The sequence below is a fragment of the Rhinoraja longicauda genome, chromosome 26, assembly GCF_053455715.1.
Source record: "Rhinoraja longicauda isolate Sanriku21f chromosome 26, sRhiLon1.1, whole genome shotgun sequence".
Taxonomy (NCBI): domain Eukaryota; kingdom Metazoa; phylum Chordata; class Chondrichthyes; order Rajiformes; family Arhynchobatidae; genus Rhinoraja; species Rhinoraja longicauda.
This window is the reverse complement of record NC_135978.1, coordinates 17,422,476-17,438,865: the sequence shown is the minus strand read 5'-3', so window position 1 is coordinate 17,438,865 and position 16,390 is coordinate 17,422,476. Positions and strand designations below refer to the sequence as shown.

The 16,390-nt window shown below is 41.7% G+C and overlaps 1 protein-coding gene across 3 annotated transcripts in view; it reads left to right on the top strand.

Moving 5' to 3' along the window:
• Nucleotides 1–16,390, top strand: part of ap2b1 (adaptor related protein complex 2 subunit beta 1) — a 199,428-nt gene that overhangs the window by 30,540 nt on the left and 152,498 nt on the right. For all 3 annotated transcript variants that reach the window (XM_078422575.1, XM_078422576.1, XM_078422574.1), the window contains exons 6-8: nt 1,740–1,930; nt 7,136–7,357; nt 11,238–11,358. In XM_078422575.1, coding sequence (XP_078278701.1) covers nt 1,740–1,930; nt 7,136–7,357; nt 11,238–11,358 — 534 coding nt within the window. The remainder of the gene's footprint in view (nt 1–1,739; nt 1,931–7,135; nt 7,358–11,237; nt 11,359–16,390) is intronic.

Sequence of the window (16,390 nt, the reverse complement as noted above, 5' to 3'; positions counted from 1 at the left end):
CTAGAAAACAAATTATTGAGATGTTATTAAATTTGTGAACTTTAATCAGTCAGCCTCACCATTCCTGCACTAGTGACTGGACTTAAATTACTTTCTTATCTGAGGGGCATTTACAAGTTCTGAAATATTGAATAGATGCAAGTTCTTTATTGATGTGAGCAATGCTAATCGATCAATTCAGTTCAAAGATAAAGACTTGGTATTAGATGTGATTTATATATAATTTGACGTTTCTTCAACAAGTATGAATATTTTCTGGTATAAATTAGGTCAAAATAAATGGCTTTTGAATCAAGTGTCTGTGGTGTAGGTGACTTCTGCTGAGAGGAGGTACCCTTGTTGCTCTGTGCAGGAGGTACAAAAGCCTAAAATCCCACACCAGGTTCAGGAACAGCTATTTTTCTACAACAATCAGGTTCTTGAACCAATGTACACAACTGTAATCTTAGCTCAGCATGGATTACTACCTCTTGCACTCCCAGGGACTTGGTTTTCTAATTGTGTATTTTTGCGCTGATGTCTTGTTTATTTTTGTTGTCTTCTCGTATGCGCCGATGATGCTGCTGCATTATTTCTATTGTACCCCTACCTCACCGTACTTGTGTTTATGACAATAAACTTGACGACTGTTCTATGATCGGCAACCAATCCAACGATGGGATGCAGTGGGATGGAAAATGTCTGTATGAATAATGCATCTCCTTACCAATACAAAGTTGGATTCTTTTTTTCTACCATGGGCTGTACAAGGAAGCTAAGAGGAGCTACAAGGGAGTAAGGGGCTTCTCATGGTGACTTCTTCCTTGTGTAGGTTGCAGAGGGATTTTCTAACTTTTTTCTCTTTGTGGAGAAAAAAAGTTAAGCTTGGGGGAGAAGAGCCAGTCATGCAGCTTTTGTAGAGAATGATTACTTAGCGGGAGAGGAGAGCAGCTTGTGTCTCTTGAAAAATGGTACTTAGCCTGGAAATAGAATGGAGTTAGGTTTGAAATAAGAAACTTAAACTTGGTGTAATGTATATATGATTGTACAAATTAAGTTTGAAGTAAGTATTTTAAAGAAAATATAGTTGGATTTAGATAGCAGCTTTTCTGACATTGATGTCTTTACTTTAACTAGTTACATATTTTTAAAGTTGAATTATTTTTGCAATATAGGGAAATATTCCACACAGAACACCATGAGGTAATTAACCACGTGAACTATATCAGTTTTGATTGAGGGTTAAATATTGTGAATATTGGCAATGACTTCAATACATTTATTTGAAATAGTTCATAAATTATTTTGCATCTGACAAGAGGTCCAAAGAGCTTGACTACTCGTCTGCTGGATCAGCATCTATCACTACTTTGCTGGGATGCAGCTCCAGTCTTCGGAGTGCTGTCGGAATGGGAATGAATGCTAGTACTGAGCCATCTCTGCATTGCGTTGCTGGATCAAAGAACTTCTCCTGCCTTCACCTCAGACCCAGGCCAATGTTTGTTTAGCACACAGGACAGTAATGTTTCATACAATGGGGCCTGATTCTCTTCTGAAAATGTAAGTGTAGGTATGGCTTTGTTACTGTAAAAGCTTCAATGTAATTCAACAAATTGTAACGGTGATGAAAGAATATAGTAAGTTGCCATCTCTCATTGTCTCTGATCTGAAATATTTGCAATTGTAAACCAAGGAATTGAATCTGAGGCTAGTGTATTAAATCAAATTTAAAATTCTATCCTTCTGATTTCTTTTCACAGGTGGTTGCAAATGCTGTGGCTGCTCTCTCTGAGATCAGTGAATCCCATCCAAACAGTAACCTGCTTGACCTCAATCCTCAGAACATTAGTAAACTCATCACCGCTCTGAATGAGTGCACTGAATGGGGTCAGATCTTTATACTTGACTGCCTGTCAAACTACAATCCCAGGGATGAACGTGAGGCACAGAGGTAAGCTCCTATGTAATGCTTGTGTCTTCAGCTCTACGACAAGGAGGTGGTCAAGAAATGAGATGATGGTGTTCAGATGGGTGGTAATAAGGGGTCCTACAGTTTGTGTAGTTATATATACAGTGCCTATAACATAGGAGAACCATCTCATGACAATAGTCGAACCAATTTTCAATGAATTTGATGTTGCACAGACAACAAGGGCGTTGGGGAAAGTGCCAGTGAACTTGGCTAGAGTGGTAGGATTCAAGGAGTGTCTTAAAGGAGGAAATCAAAGTAGAAATATTTAGTGCTGGAATTCAAAGGACATTGGCAACTAAAACTGCAGATGCCAACAGTGGAAAAATTAAATTTGGGAATGAGCTGGCGAACAGAATTGGAGGAGTGTGAATATTTCCAGGTGTTGTAGGAAAATGTTACACGGGGAAGGATGAAACCATGAAGAAACAGATGTAGAGATAATATTTCAGTGCCTGCTTAAACAGATCGTCAAGCAGAGGGGTGATAGGAGAATACGTCTTGGTGTGAGTTATCACTCAAGATTCAAGATAGTTTTATTTGTCATCCAAAGAAACACATTTTTTGGACGAAATTCAGTCACCCACAGTCCAACAATAAAAGCATTAAATTAGGCAGATTACACAATAAAGCATTAAAATAGGCAAATTACACGACCCCAAAAACACACAAAAAAAGAAACATCCATCACAGTGAGTCTCCTCCAGTCCTCTCCTCACTGTGATGGAAGGCCACAATGTATTTTCCCTTCCCCTGCCGTCTTCTCCCGCGGTCAGGTTGTTGTGGTTGCAGGCCGCGCCGGACGGTCCACAGCGGGCCGACCCAAGCCCCGCGATCCGGGGTGGGCGAACATGCTGTCGCTGCCGCTGTTGCTGCACGTCGGGGCGGTCGTGGCTCCCGACATTGAAGCCCCCGCCCAGCAGAGAAAAATCTCGCGGCCTATTTTAGGCCGCGCCGGATGGTGAAATGTCCGCGACCCAAGCCCACACAAAAACAAAGGTCGGGTCTCCGTTCGGAAGGGACATATTTACAATTTCAGCACCTGATGGTGGCATGGTCCCGTGATTATGAAATATGGAAAGGAGGAGTCACACACTGTGTTGGATAGTCAAGTGTGGAGGTAATGACGGCATGAATTAGAGGTTCAGCAGTGGAGACAATGAAGAAGGGAGATGGATGGGGGCAGCGTTCAGTGAAGTAGGCTAAAGTGAATCTGTAGGCTAAAGGGGATCCAAAACCCTTCTTGGTGTCAAATATTATATCCGGAACACAAACGGTTACATGTGAGAGGATTGAAAACAGCAGCTAGGGAACTGTGTGTAAATGATGGGAATTAAAGACAACAGATTCAAATTTCCTGACATGTGTTTAGTTGAAAGAAATGTTTGCTCACTCAGAACAGTCTGACAATTTTGAAACATCTGAGCTTCAAGACAGAAGAGGTGGTAAGGTTGTGCGAGGTGCTATCTGTGGATATGTAGAAATCGACACTGTTTTCAGCTGTGACATACTTGGAAAAATAAGAGAGAAAATATAGATCTTTGGGGAGATGGGCATAACAGCGCAGGGGTTGGAAGTGCAGCTATGGCAATTGATTTTCAGGCATGGAGTAAATAGACTAAAAGTGAAAATAACCAACCGGTCCCACCCAAGAGAAAGGATTTCAGAGGATGATGACGTTGCGTTGACTACAAAACATTAGAGGGCGCAAGGTGCGATAGATAGTTAACCTTTTTGTACAGTGTCATTAGTGACTCTGATTAGAACTGTTTCAGCAATGTGGCAGTCGTGGAAACCTGATTGGAGGTCTAATTGTAAAGCTATAAATCGAAATTCTAAAAATAATCTGTTTTGATTTTTGAGCGGCATATTCCCTTTCTTCTTTACCACAAGGCAATGCATGCTTTAGTAATAAGGTAAATGACAAGGTCAGTTATAGGGCCAGGAAAGGATTGCCATTGAAAGGCATGTGCATACTATCTTTACCACAGCTGCACATCGCCAAATTATGTTCCTGAAGCCCTCTTTTCTCCATCATTACTTAGAATTTCTCATGTTTTGTCAATGTATGGCTGCACCTTGGTAAAGTTTATTTAGTATTGGTTTATTTTTGTCACATGTACTGAGATATGGTAAGAAACTTTGTGTGCATGCTATCTAGAGCCTAATTAGACGTTTAAGTGAGTACAGTCAAGCCATACACCAGTACAACAGGCAGTGCAAAGGGAAAAATAATCAGATTGCAGAATAGTGCAAGAGCTACAGAGAAAATAGACAATAGGTGCAGGAGAAGGCCATTCGGCCCTTCGAGCTAGCACCGCCAGTCACTGTGACTGATCATCCACAATCAGTACCCCGTTCCTGCCTTCTCCCCATATCCCTTGACTCCGTTATCTTTAAGAGCTCTATCTAACTCTCTCTTGAAAGCATCCAGAGAATTGGCCTCCACTGCCTTCTGAGGCAGAGAATTCCACAGATTCACAACTCTCTGAGTGAAAAAGTTTTTCCTCATCTCCATTCTAAATGGCCTACCTCTTATTCTTAAACTGTGGCCCCTGGTTCTGGACTCCCCCAACATCGGGTACATGTTTGCTGCCACTGGCGTGTCCATGCAGATTAAAAAAGAGCAAGGGCCGCAGTGAGGTAGGTTGAGATATCGGGACCACACCCTTAGCTTATTACAGCTCTGTTTAGTCGTCTGAATAGAAGGTGGAAGCTTTTCCTGAATCTGGTGGTATATACTTTCAAGCTTTTGTATCTTCATCCCAATGGGAGAGGGGGAAAAGAGGGAATGACTGGTGTGTGAATGGCCTTGATTGTTTTGGCTACTTTCCCAAGGCAATAAGGAGAGTGTGGAGTCGAAGTTGGGGAGGCTGGTTTGTGGGCTGCATCCATAACTCTGCAAGTTCCTGAGGAAGTAGTGATATTGTGATTTCTTAGTTGTAAAATCAATGCGGTTGGGCCAGGATTTGGTCATATTTACGCCCAGGAACCAGAGGCTCTTGACCATCCTCACTTTGGCACATTGATGCTGACGGATTGCACACCACCCGTTTACTATAATAATAATAATAATACATTTTATTTATATAGCGCTTTTCATATACTCAAAGACGCTTTACAGAGATTTTGAGAACATAGGAGAAATGAATAAATAGATAAATAAGTAAATAAATAAATGAACAGAGAAAGGAGACAGAAGGTGAGGTGATCTTCAGTGGTTGAAGGCAGTACTGAACAGGTGAGACTTCAGCAATGTTTTGAATGTGGTGAGTGTGGGGGAGTCTCTAACGGTTTGGGGTAGTGAGTTCCATAGGGTGGGAGCAGCGATGGAGAAAGCCCTGTCCCCCCAGGATCTGAGTTTAGTCCGGATATGGGGGGATAGGAGATTGGCAGCGGCAGAGCGGAGGGTGCAGGTGGGAGTGTGCCTGTGGAGGAGGTCGGTCAGGTAGGATGGGGCCAGGTTATGGAGGGCTTTGTAGGTTATGAGGAGGATTTTGTACTGGATTCTCTGGGGGATGGGGAGCCAGTGGAGTTTATAAAGGACGGGGGTGATATGGTCACGGATCGAGGTGTGTGTGAGTAGACGGGCAGCGGAGTTTTGAATGTATTGAAGTTTATTGATGATTTTTGAGGGTGCGCCATAGAGGAGGCTGTTGCAGTAGTCCAGACGGGAGGTGATGAAGGCGTGGATGAGGGTTTCTGCAGCTGTGGAGGAGAGGGATGGACGGAGACGGGCAATGTTTTTGAGGTGGAAGAAGGCTGTCTTTGTGATGTGTTTGATGTGTTTGTCGAAGGAGAGGGTTTGATCAAGGATGATTCCAAGATTCCGGATGTGAGGTGAGGTGGATACTGGGAGACCATCAATGTTGAGGATGAAGTTTTGGGTGGATTTGGTGAGCATTTTTGGACCAATGATAATGATTTCAGATTTGTTGCAATTGAGTTTGAGGAAGTTTGATTGAAGCCAAGATTTTATTTCAGTAATGCAGTTTGTCAGTGTAGAGTGTATGGTGGAGGAGATTGATTTGGTGGAGATGAGGAGCTGGATATCATCAGCGAAGCAGTGGAAGTTGAGACCATGACGGTGGATTAATTGACCAAGGGGGAACAGGTAGAGGATGAAGAGGAGGGGGCCAAGGACTGAGCCTTGGGGGACACCTTGGGGGAGGGGAGCGGTGGGGGATTTACAGTTGTTAATGGAGATGAACTGGTGTCTGTCAGAGAGGTAAGATTTGAACCAGGATAGGGCTGTGCCGGTGATGTTAAGGGAGGTTTCAAGTCGGGTTTGGAGAATGGAGTGATTTACTGAAGTCAATGACGAGTCGCACCCTGGCCACTCCCTCTTCTCCCCTCTCCCATCGGGCAAAAGGTATAGAAATGTGCAAATACACACCTCCAGATTCAGGGACAGTTTCTTCCCAGCTGTTATCAGGCAACTGAACCATCCTCTCACAACTAAAGAGCAGCCCTGAAATACGATCTACCTCATTGATAACCCTCAGACTATCTTTGATTGGGCTTTACTGTCTTTATCTTGCACTAAACGTTATTCCCTTATCATGTATCTCATACACTGTGAATGGGTCGATAGTAATAAGGTATTGTCTTTCTGCTGGCTGGTTAGCACGCAACAAAAGCTTTTCATTATACCTCGGTATACGTGAGAATAAATTAAACTGAACTGAACTGAGCTTTCATCTTGGCAACATAGAAACTGTTGTCATTGAGACTGTCTAGACACCTTCCTACTAAGTGTTCTCCATATATTGGCACTGACCTTTCACTTATTGAAATAAGCAATATTTAATTGAAAAATAAATTAATAATGATTATTGGTCTGAAATTACAATATGGCTTTAGCTTTTCAAATGAGTCATTTATTTTACTTATTTGTATGATTTAATTGTGCACAATTCTACAAGTGTTTGTTTCAATTAATAAACTTCCATTTAGGACACAAGGGCATTGTGATAGAAATTCACCTCTCGTTGCATGTAGCCAATGTACTATCAGATTCAGAATTAATTCAGATTGAACAAATCCTGGATGAATATGGTGGCAGTCAAGAATATTTTAGCCAAAATTGCTTCTTTTCTTGCTCTGTTCCCAGTCTGAACTGCAGACAATTTTAACCTGAAAAATATATGGGAAAGTTAACAAAGGTTTTCTTTTTTTCTTTGCTAGTATCTGTGAGCGGGTGACACCACGACTTTCCCACGCTAACTCTGCAGTTGTCCTCTCGGCTGTGAAAGTGCTGATGAAGTTTATTGAGCTTCTTCCCAAGGATTCTGAGTATTACAATACAATTCTGAAGAAGTTGGCTCCTCCCCTTGTCACCTTGTTATCAGGGGAACCTGAGGTGCAGTATGTAGCTTTGAGGAACATCAACCTGATTGTACAGAAGAGGTGAGTCTGGGCAGGTTCGTGTTTTTCGTGAGTCATGTCAGTTTGTGTTTCTAACATCTTCGGTTTCATCTGGGACTATATTTTTAAGTTGAGGCTTCAGGATTCCATTAACCGGTTCCGCACAACTGAATCTCTCCTCTCCTATTTTATGTGATAGAAGTAGAATTAGGCCATTCATCCCTTCAAGTCTACTCTGCCATTCAATCATGGTTGATCTATCTCTCCCTCCTAACCCCATTATCCTGCCTTCTCTCCATAATCTCTGACACCTGTACTAATCAAAAATCTATATCTCTCTCTGCCTTAAGAATATCTAATGACTTGGTCTTTCCAGCCTTCTGTGGCAAAGAATTTCACAGATTCATCACCCTCTGACTAAAGAAATTTCTCCTCGCCTCCTTCCGATAAGAACATCTTTGAATTCTAAGGCTATGACCTCTAATCCTAGACTCCCACTCGTGGAAACATCCTCTCCACTTCCAATCTATCCAAGCCTTTCACTATTCTGTATGTTTCAATGAGGTCCCCCTTCATTCTTCTAAACTCCAGCGAGTACAGGTTCAGTGCAGACAAACGCTAATCACAGGTTAACTTGCTCATTCCTGGGATCATTCTTGAAAAACCTCCCCTGATCCCTCTCCAGAGCCAGCACATCGTTCCTCAGATATGGTGCTCACAATTTTCCAAATGCGGCCTTGCCATCGCCTTACAGAGCCTCAATATTACATCCCTGTTTCTGTATACAAGCCCTCTTGAAATAAGTGCTAGCATTGAATTTGCTTTCTTTACTACCGATTCAACTTGCAGATTAACTTTTTGGGAATCCTGCACCAGCACCTCTGATTTTTGAATTTCTGGATTCTCTCCCTATGTCTGCGGAATACCATAACTTTTGGCTTGAGTTCTACAGCCCAATTGATCTCCTTGCTCCTTAAAACATTGCCGAACTGTGACAGCCTGTGGTCATTGAGCAAACAGTAATATTGGCTCTCCAGCTCCTCAGTGGCCCAACCTATAGATTGCCACCCTGTTGTGCTGTTTTATGCTGAAGGCCATCTCTGTATATTGTCAAAGATTAGGAAAAACTATCCAAGCTGTCGTATGTACTGTTCAGCTATTTAACTATATCCCACCTTCCTCTAAAGTGTTATCAAAATTTTAATTCAAAGGTGAAAACTAGTTAGACTGTTAAACACACAACTAGTTCATTGATGTCATTGAAGATAGGCACAAAATGATGGAGTAACTCAGCGGGACAGGCAGCATCTCTGGATATAAGGAATGGGTGATGTTTTGGCTCTAGACAGTTGGTCTCGGCCCGGTTGCTGAACATTTTAACTCCCCCCTCCCATTCCTTATATCCCCCCTCCCATTCCCACATTGACCTTTCTGTCCTGGGCCTCCTCCATTGTCAGAGTGAGACCCAGCACAAATTGAAGGAACAGCAAATCATATTTCAATTGAGCAGCTTACACCCCAGCAGTATGAATATTGACTTCTCTACTTCAAGTAACCCTTACTTTCACTCTATCTCCATCCCTCCCTCTTCCCAGTTCTCTGACCAGTCTGCCTGTCCCCCTGATTACATTGTAGCTCAGTTTGCTTTGTCGTCACCGTCTCCTAGCTAACAATGGTCTATTCTACATTTTTCTTGAGCTTCATCTTTGATCTCTTACACTTCCTTATCTCTGTAACTCCCGCTCCCCTGACGATCATTCTGAAGAAGGGTCTCGACCCGAAACATCACCCATTCCTTCTATCCCGAGATGCTGCCTGCCCTGCTGAGTTACTCCATCATTTTGTGTGTGTCTTCAATGACATCAATGAACTAGTTGTGTGTTTGACGGTCTAATTAGTTTCATGGTAATCATCATAAGTACCAGCGTTTTAATTCTACATAATTAACCAAATACATGAATTGCCACGCTGTGACATGAACTCGTATTTTGGATTATTAACAGATTATAACTTTTGAAAATAACAAAATAGCACTTCCTACAGTAAGATTAATCAGCAAACCATGGCATGTGAACCTGACAGCAAATTTGACATTGCAACAGTCCACATTTATTTCACTCATTATTTTCTTCTCACTCTCCCAGTTTCCGTTGTAACATCATGAACGCAGCCTTGATAGAGAAAAGCTGAGTCAACAGTTTGGGAATCAAATTGGAGACCTCTTTGGTCAATGTATTCTGCTGAAAACAATGGAAATTCACTTTGAATTGCAAACTAGGTTGTAGTTGCTGTTCCCGTGTTGCCGTGCAGACTGAACACAGAATCACAAGACTTCAGTGACAATTCTCATCTTTCAGTGCACTTCACCTCTTCACTCGACTGTTTTAAAGAAACACATTGTAAAGCATGTATTTTTAAATGTTTTCTTTCAAAAGTACTGGTTTATGCAGACCCTTTTAGGACCAGGTGAATTCTCTGCTGAATATTTCAAACGTGGCCTGAGAAGCAATATGGTGCGTGGTACACATGGTTGCTTTCACTCTCTATGCTTTACTTGCTTTCCATTCAAGCTTTGAGAATATTCAGAGCACATAGAGCTCGCAGACTCAGTGACATTTCTGACAGAAATATTATGGTATCTCAGTTGTTCTAATCAGCTCTTTTAGCTGGAGTTTAGTTGCAGTATATCCTCCAACTATCCTCTCCAAATTTTCCTTAATTTTTTACTATGTTACTTTTGTGTAACTTTGCTGTTTAGGGCTCTTGGGAATAGTGAATATACTAAACCTCCAATAACATTCTCTCCCATTGTTCAGAATTCCTGATGGTTCGGCATCCAGCTCACTGGTTGATGTTTCCGAACTCGCTGGAGCCCTGTTTCCCAAGCTTTTAGATTCCCCCGAGCCCCATTTCCCCTTTTCTTGTTAAACTTGGATGTTCTCTGGAAAGGTTTTGTATAATTTCTTATGGGGTTTATTATGGGGCATCACGGTGGCACAGCGGTAGAGTAGCTGCCTTATAGCACTTGCAGCACCGGAGACCCGGGTTCCATCTTGCCAATGGGAGCTATCTACGGAGTTCATAGGTTCCCCCCGTGTCGGGGTGGGTTTTCTCTGAGATTTTCAGTTTCCTTCACACTCCAAAGACATACAGATTTGTACATAAATTGGCTTAGTATAAGTGTAAATTGTCCCTAATATGTGTAGGATAGTGTTAATGTGCGGGGATCGCTGGTGGGTGCGGATTCGGTGAGCCTTTTTCTGCGCTTTATCTCGAACCTAAACTAAACTTCAGTGTAACATCTTAAAAGATAGCAAATTAAAAGTATGTTCATGTATTAAAGTGGTAACATCCAATAATAACTGATGATTCAGCACCACCAAAGTCTCAAGGGTGCTGCGTATATTTAACATCTTGTTTGAAAGATGGCGAGTCCCTGAGTTAAAAACACCCTTGAGAGTTAAAACCTCCCATAAAAACTTGAGAGTGAGCCACGATTTTGCATTTGAATCCTGGAATGAGCTTGATATTGCATCCAGAGGCAAGTGTATCACTCCCTTGCGCAGGGTTGATACTTAATATTTTTAAAATTGTGCCAGCTCCTTTCTCCAACAGGCATTTAGGCGAAACATGCAGAGCCTTACTAATTTATCCCTCATTTCTTTGAGGGAATACCTTTGCACAAAAGCAGCTGGAGTTGTCAACAGTCAGTTGCCCTACTTTTGAAAAGAATGGGAGGGCATGTAATTACAATAATTAACATGATTCATCGCATCAGAGGCAGTGCCTTCAAGTTCCTTAAGGAAAATGTTAATGTCGAGATAACTTGCTGATAAGCAAGGACACGATGTTTGACAGAACATGGGATCTCTGAATTTTTTTTTTAACCATACAACAATCATGCCATTTTCTTATTTTTCAGGCCAGAAATCCTGAAACAAGAGATAAAGGTGTTCTTTGTGAAATACAATGACCCAATATATGTAAAACTGGAAAAGCTGGACATCATGATTCGCCTTGCTTCTCAGGCCAACATTGCTCAGGTCTGTACTCTACAATACAATAAGCAGCCATATTATTATTGTCTGTCTGGTAACGAAGACAAGAGCTCCGGTTTAAAACTGGGAGTAAAGGGAGGTGTAACCTGAAATGTCCTATTCAAAGAAAGCATGCTTGAATTTTGTTTTAAAAATACGTATTTGTTTAGCATCTGAAATTTCAGCACAGTTGGTTCTTGATTCAGTGCTAATTTTTGTCTCAAATGTTATTCATGCATGTTGGTAATGCCATACAATTATGTTACATGTGTTACATTATAGTTCATTTCACCAGTTACTTTGAATGTGTTAACGCCACTGTATTGTTTATTATCTTTCCTAACCGCTAATATTCACCATGGTGGTTTGTACCAGAGTATATACTCTGGTCTATCTCAGTGAGGACAGCCTTAGAATAGTCATTGTAATTCCAGCAAATTATTTACTTTTAGTATACCCATAGTCCCTCTGAAATGTTTCATAGTCATTCTACTCATCTCCTGGATGTTCCTTAGTGGTATTTTACAGGCAGTCCCCTAGTTATGTAAAGATTCCAGAAGTCCTTCAGCCAATTTCTCCAAAGTCAGAAATGTCTCTTTTCTATAGTAATCCATACTGCATTGCTCTACATATAAATGCTATAATTTCATTTAATTGACTATACACCCTAACACTAGCTATAATTAAACTAATGGAATATATACAGTATCTAATTATTAATGAACACCATGAAACATTATTATTGCTATCTTGAAAAATGCTTTAAAAATGTTGGGGGGAATTTGCATAAAATACACCTTTTTTTTCAATCCATCAAACACATACGCGTGTTGTATATTTAAATTTGATGAATCAAAAGTTCATATAATTGACCGTGGGAAGTTATAAAGGCATCTCTATTTTCTACTCCTACCAAAATCTTTCTATGCTTGCATTGACTTTAATCCCCCCACTAATTCTTCACTTAGGTTGAACACATACACACAACCTGTTTATCTCAGCTGGATTACAAACTCCACATTCCATCCATTGCCAAAGCAGTTTATACAACATAGGTTGTATTCCAACATCTCCCTCCACTGTTGCTGAAGCCATTATCCATATTTTGATTATTCTTCTCGCCAGCTTTCTGTTTCAGCAACCCCCACTCTCCAACTTCCACCCATAAAGCTCAAACTGCAAAATTCCTGCTGCATCTAGTGCTTTACTGAGGTCTATGTGTTTGTTTTCAAATTTATTTTTCCATCTCCAAATATCACGTTTAAAATCGTCAGCTACAAATTCTTTGATGCTTTTTTCCCTACCAGTGCACTACAACTGTTTTCTGGCTTTCTTGGTCCCTCTCACCATCCTCAAATCCTAGATACCGATGCAGGGTCTCGACCCAAAACATTGACCATCCCTTTGCCTTCATAAATGTTGCTTCATTTGCTGAGTTCCTCCAGCAGTTCATTTTTTTGCTCTGGTTTCCAATCCCTTGTGTCTTTTCATACATTTTTCTTACAACCCCACTTCAATTTGTTGGTAGCAGAGCCTGCAGTTGTTTGCAGCGTACTCGCTAGATTCCTACCCACCTTAAAATTCCAGAAAACCATGTATGAAAATGTCATACTTGACAAAGTTGTGACCGTATGTCAGTATTCTGCCAAATGATTAATGTTTAATGCAAGTTGTTTGGAAAAGTAGTGGTTCTAAATGTGCAGTGATTCATCTGATAATGGTCCAAGCAGAGTAGGCAGAGCATTAGTGCTGGCAACAGCTAAGTGATCCCCTTTCACCTTGAACTCTTCAATCTGCTGTTTTCAATTTGTCTTGTGCTAATGCTGTACAGACATTTTAAGAGTAAATAAACTCAGAAAGCAGGCCTTGATCTGGAATGTTCACTGTGGCTTGCGTTTGCAGAGATTCTACATGCCCAGGCTTGTATGCCCATGCCATGCATTCCATACAGCAAATGCATCCTTGTCACATGTTGCAGGAACTTGAGATGTACTTAATAAAAGGATTATATGTATTAGAAAAGTTATTCATGTGTGGAAATCAATTTTTCATTGCAAAGTTTGTTTCAATAAATATTAGCTTGTTAGTCACTGTTGTTTAATCTTTGAAGTGTACTGGCAAGCTTTGCTGCCTGCAAAAAGCAATCTATTGTTAATACTCGTTTAAGGCTCAGAATTAAAGGTTAATACATAGGGATAAAACGTATTAAGGGCAACCTTTGTTTTGTTTGTAGAACCATCTATTGAGTAATGTTATTTGCTGTTGATAAGCAATTTAAGAAAGTTTTATTTACTTGACACACAATGTAAAATGACAGTAGGAATCTAGCGTAGCAGTAGGCAGGTAGTGCAGGAGTCCCCTGCGGTCATCTCCCTCCTAAACAGATATGCCATTTTGGATACTGTTGGGGGAGATGCCTCATCAGGGGAAGGCAGCAGCAGCCAAGTTCATGGCACCGTGGGTGGCTCTGCGGCAAAAGAGGGGAGGAAAAAGAGTGGAAGGGCTATAGTGATAGGGAATTCAATTGTAAGGGGAATAGATAGGCGTTTCTGCGGCCGCAAACGAGACTCCAGGATGGTATGTTGCCTCCCTGGTGCAAGGGTCAGGGATAACTCTGAGCGGCTGCAGGACATTCTGAAGGGGGAGGGTGAGCAGCCAGTTGTCGTGGTGCACGTTGGCACCAACGATTTAGGTACAAAACGGGATGAGGTCCTACAAGGTGAATTTAGAGAGCTAGGAGATAAACTAAAAAGTAGGACCTCAAAGGTAATAATCTCTGGATTACTACCAGTGCCACGTGCTAGTCAGAGTAGGAATAGGAGGATATTTCAGATGAATACGTGGCTTGAAAAATGGTGCAAGGGGGAGGGATTCAAATTTTTAGGACATTGGAACCAGTTCTGGGAGAGGTGGGACCAGTACAAACAGGACGGTCTGCACCTGAGCTGGAATGGAACCAATGTCCTAGGGGGAGTGTTTGCTAGTGCTGTCGGGGAGGATTTAAACTAATGTGGCAGGGGGATGGGAGCTGGAGCAGAGAGACAGAGAGGTGTAAAATGAGGGTAGAAGCAACAGGTAGCAAGGTGAAAAGTAAAAGTGGCAGGCAGACAAATCCAGGGCAAAAATCAAAAAGGGCCACTTTTCAACATAATCGTACAAGGGGTAAGAGAGTTGTAAAAACAAGCCTGAAGGCTTTGTGTCTCAATGCAAGGAGTATACGTAATAAGGTGGATGAATTAAATGTGGAGATAGTTATTAATGATTATGATATAGTTGGGATTACGGAGACATGGCTCCAGGGTGACCAAGGCTGGGAGCTCAACATCCAGGGATATTCTATATTCAGGCGGGATAGACAGAAAGGAAAAGGAGGTGGGGTAGCGTTACTGGTTAGAGAGGAGATTAAAGCAGTGGAAAGGAAGGACATTAGCTTGGAGGAAGTGGAATCGATATGGGTAGAGCTACGAAACACTAAGGGGCAGAAAACGCTAGTGGGAGTTGTGTACAGGCCACCTAACAGCAGTAGGGAGGTTGGGGATGGCATCAAGCAGGAAATTAGAAATGCATGCACTAAAGGCGCAGCAGTTATAATGGGTGACTTCAATCTACATATAGATTGGGTGAACCAAACTGGCAGGGGTGCTGAGGAAGAGGATTTCTTGGAATGTTTGAGAGATGGTTTTCTAAACCAACATGTCGAGGAACCAACAAGAGAACAGGCCATTCTAGACTGGGTATTGAGTAATGAGGAAGGGTTAGTTAGCAGTCTTGTTGTGCGAGGCCCCTTGGGCAAGAGTGATCATAATATGGTAGAGTTCTTCATTAGGATGGAGAGTGACAAAGTCGATACAGAAACAAGTGTTCTGAACTTAAAGAAAGGTAACTTTGAGGGTATGAGGCGTGAATTGTCCAAGATAGACTGGCGATTGATGCTGAAAGGGTTGACGGTGGACATGCAATGGAAGGCATTTAAAGGTCTCATGGATGAACTACAACAAGTGTTCATCCCAGTTTGGCAAATGAACAAACCAGGAAAGGTAGTGCATCCGTGGCTAACAAGAGAAATCAAGGATAGTATTAAAACAAAAGATGAAGCATACAGATTAGCCAGAAAAAGTAGCATACCAGAGGACTGGGAGAAATTCAGAGTCCAGCAGAGGAGGACAAAGGGCTTAATTAGGAAAGGGAAAATAGATTATGAGGGAAAACTGGCAAGGAACATAAAAACAGACTGCAAAAGCTTTTATAGATATGTCAAGAGAAAAAGATTAGTTAAGGCAAATGTAGGTCCCTTGCAGTCGGAAACAGGTGAATTGATCATAGGGAACAAGGAGATGGCAGACCAATTGAACAAATACTTTGGTTCTGTCTTCACTAAGGAAGACATAAACCGTCTGCCGGAAATAGCGGGGGACCGGGGGTCTAATGAGATGGAGGAACTGAGGGAAATCCAGGTTAGTCGGGAAGTGGTGTTAGGTAAATTAAATGGATTAAAGGCAGATAAATCCCCAGGGCCAGATAGGCTGCATCCCAGAGTGCTTAAGGAAGCAGCCTCAGAAATAGTGGATGCATTAGTGATAATTTTTCAAAACTCTTTAGATTCTGGAGTAGTTCCTGAGGACTGGAGGGTAGCTAATGTAACCCCACTTTTTAAAAAGGGAGGGAGAGAGAAAACGGGGAATTATAGACCAGTTAGCCTAACATCGGTAGTGGGGAAAATGCTAGAGTCAGTTATTAAAGATGTGATAGCATTACATTTGGAAAGTGGTGAAATCATCGGACAAAGTCAGCATGGATTTACCAAAGGCAAATCATGTCTGACGAATCTTATAGAATTTTTCGAGGACGTAACTAGTAGAGTGGATAAGGGAGAACCAGTCGATGTGTTATATCTGGACTTTCAGGCCTTCGACAAGGTCCCACATAGGAGATTGGTGTACAAACTTAAAGCACACGGTATTGAGGGTTCAGTGTTGAGGTGGATAGAAAATTGGTTGGCGGACAGGAAGCAAAGAGTAGGAATAAACGGGTCCTTTTC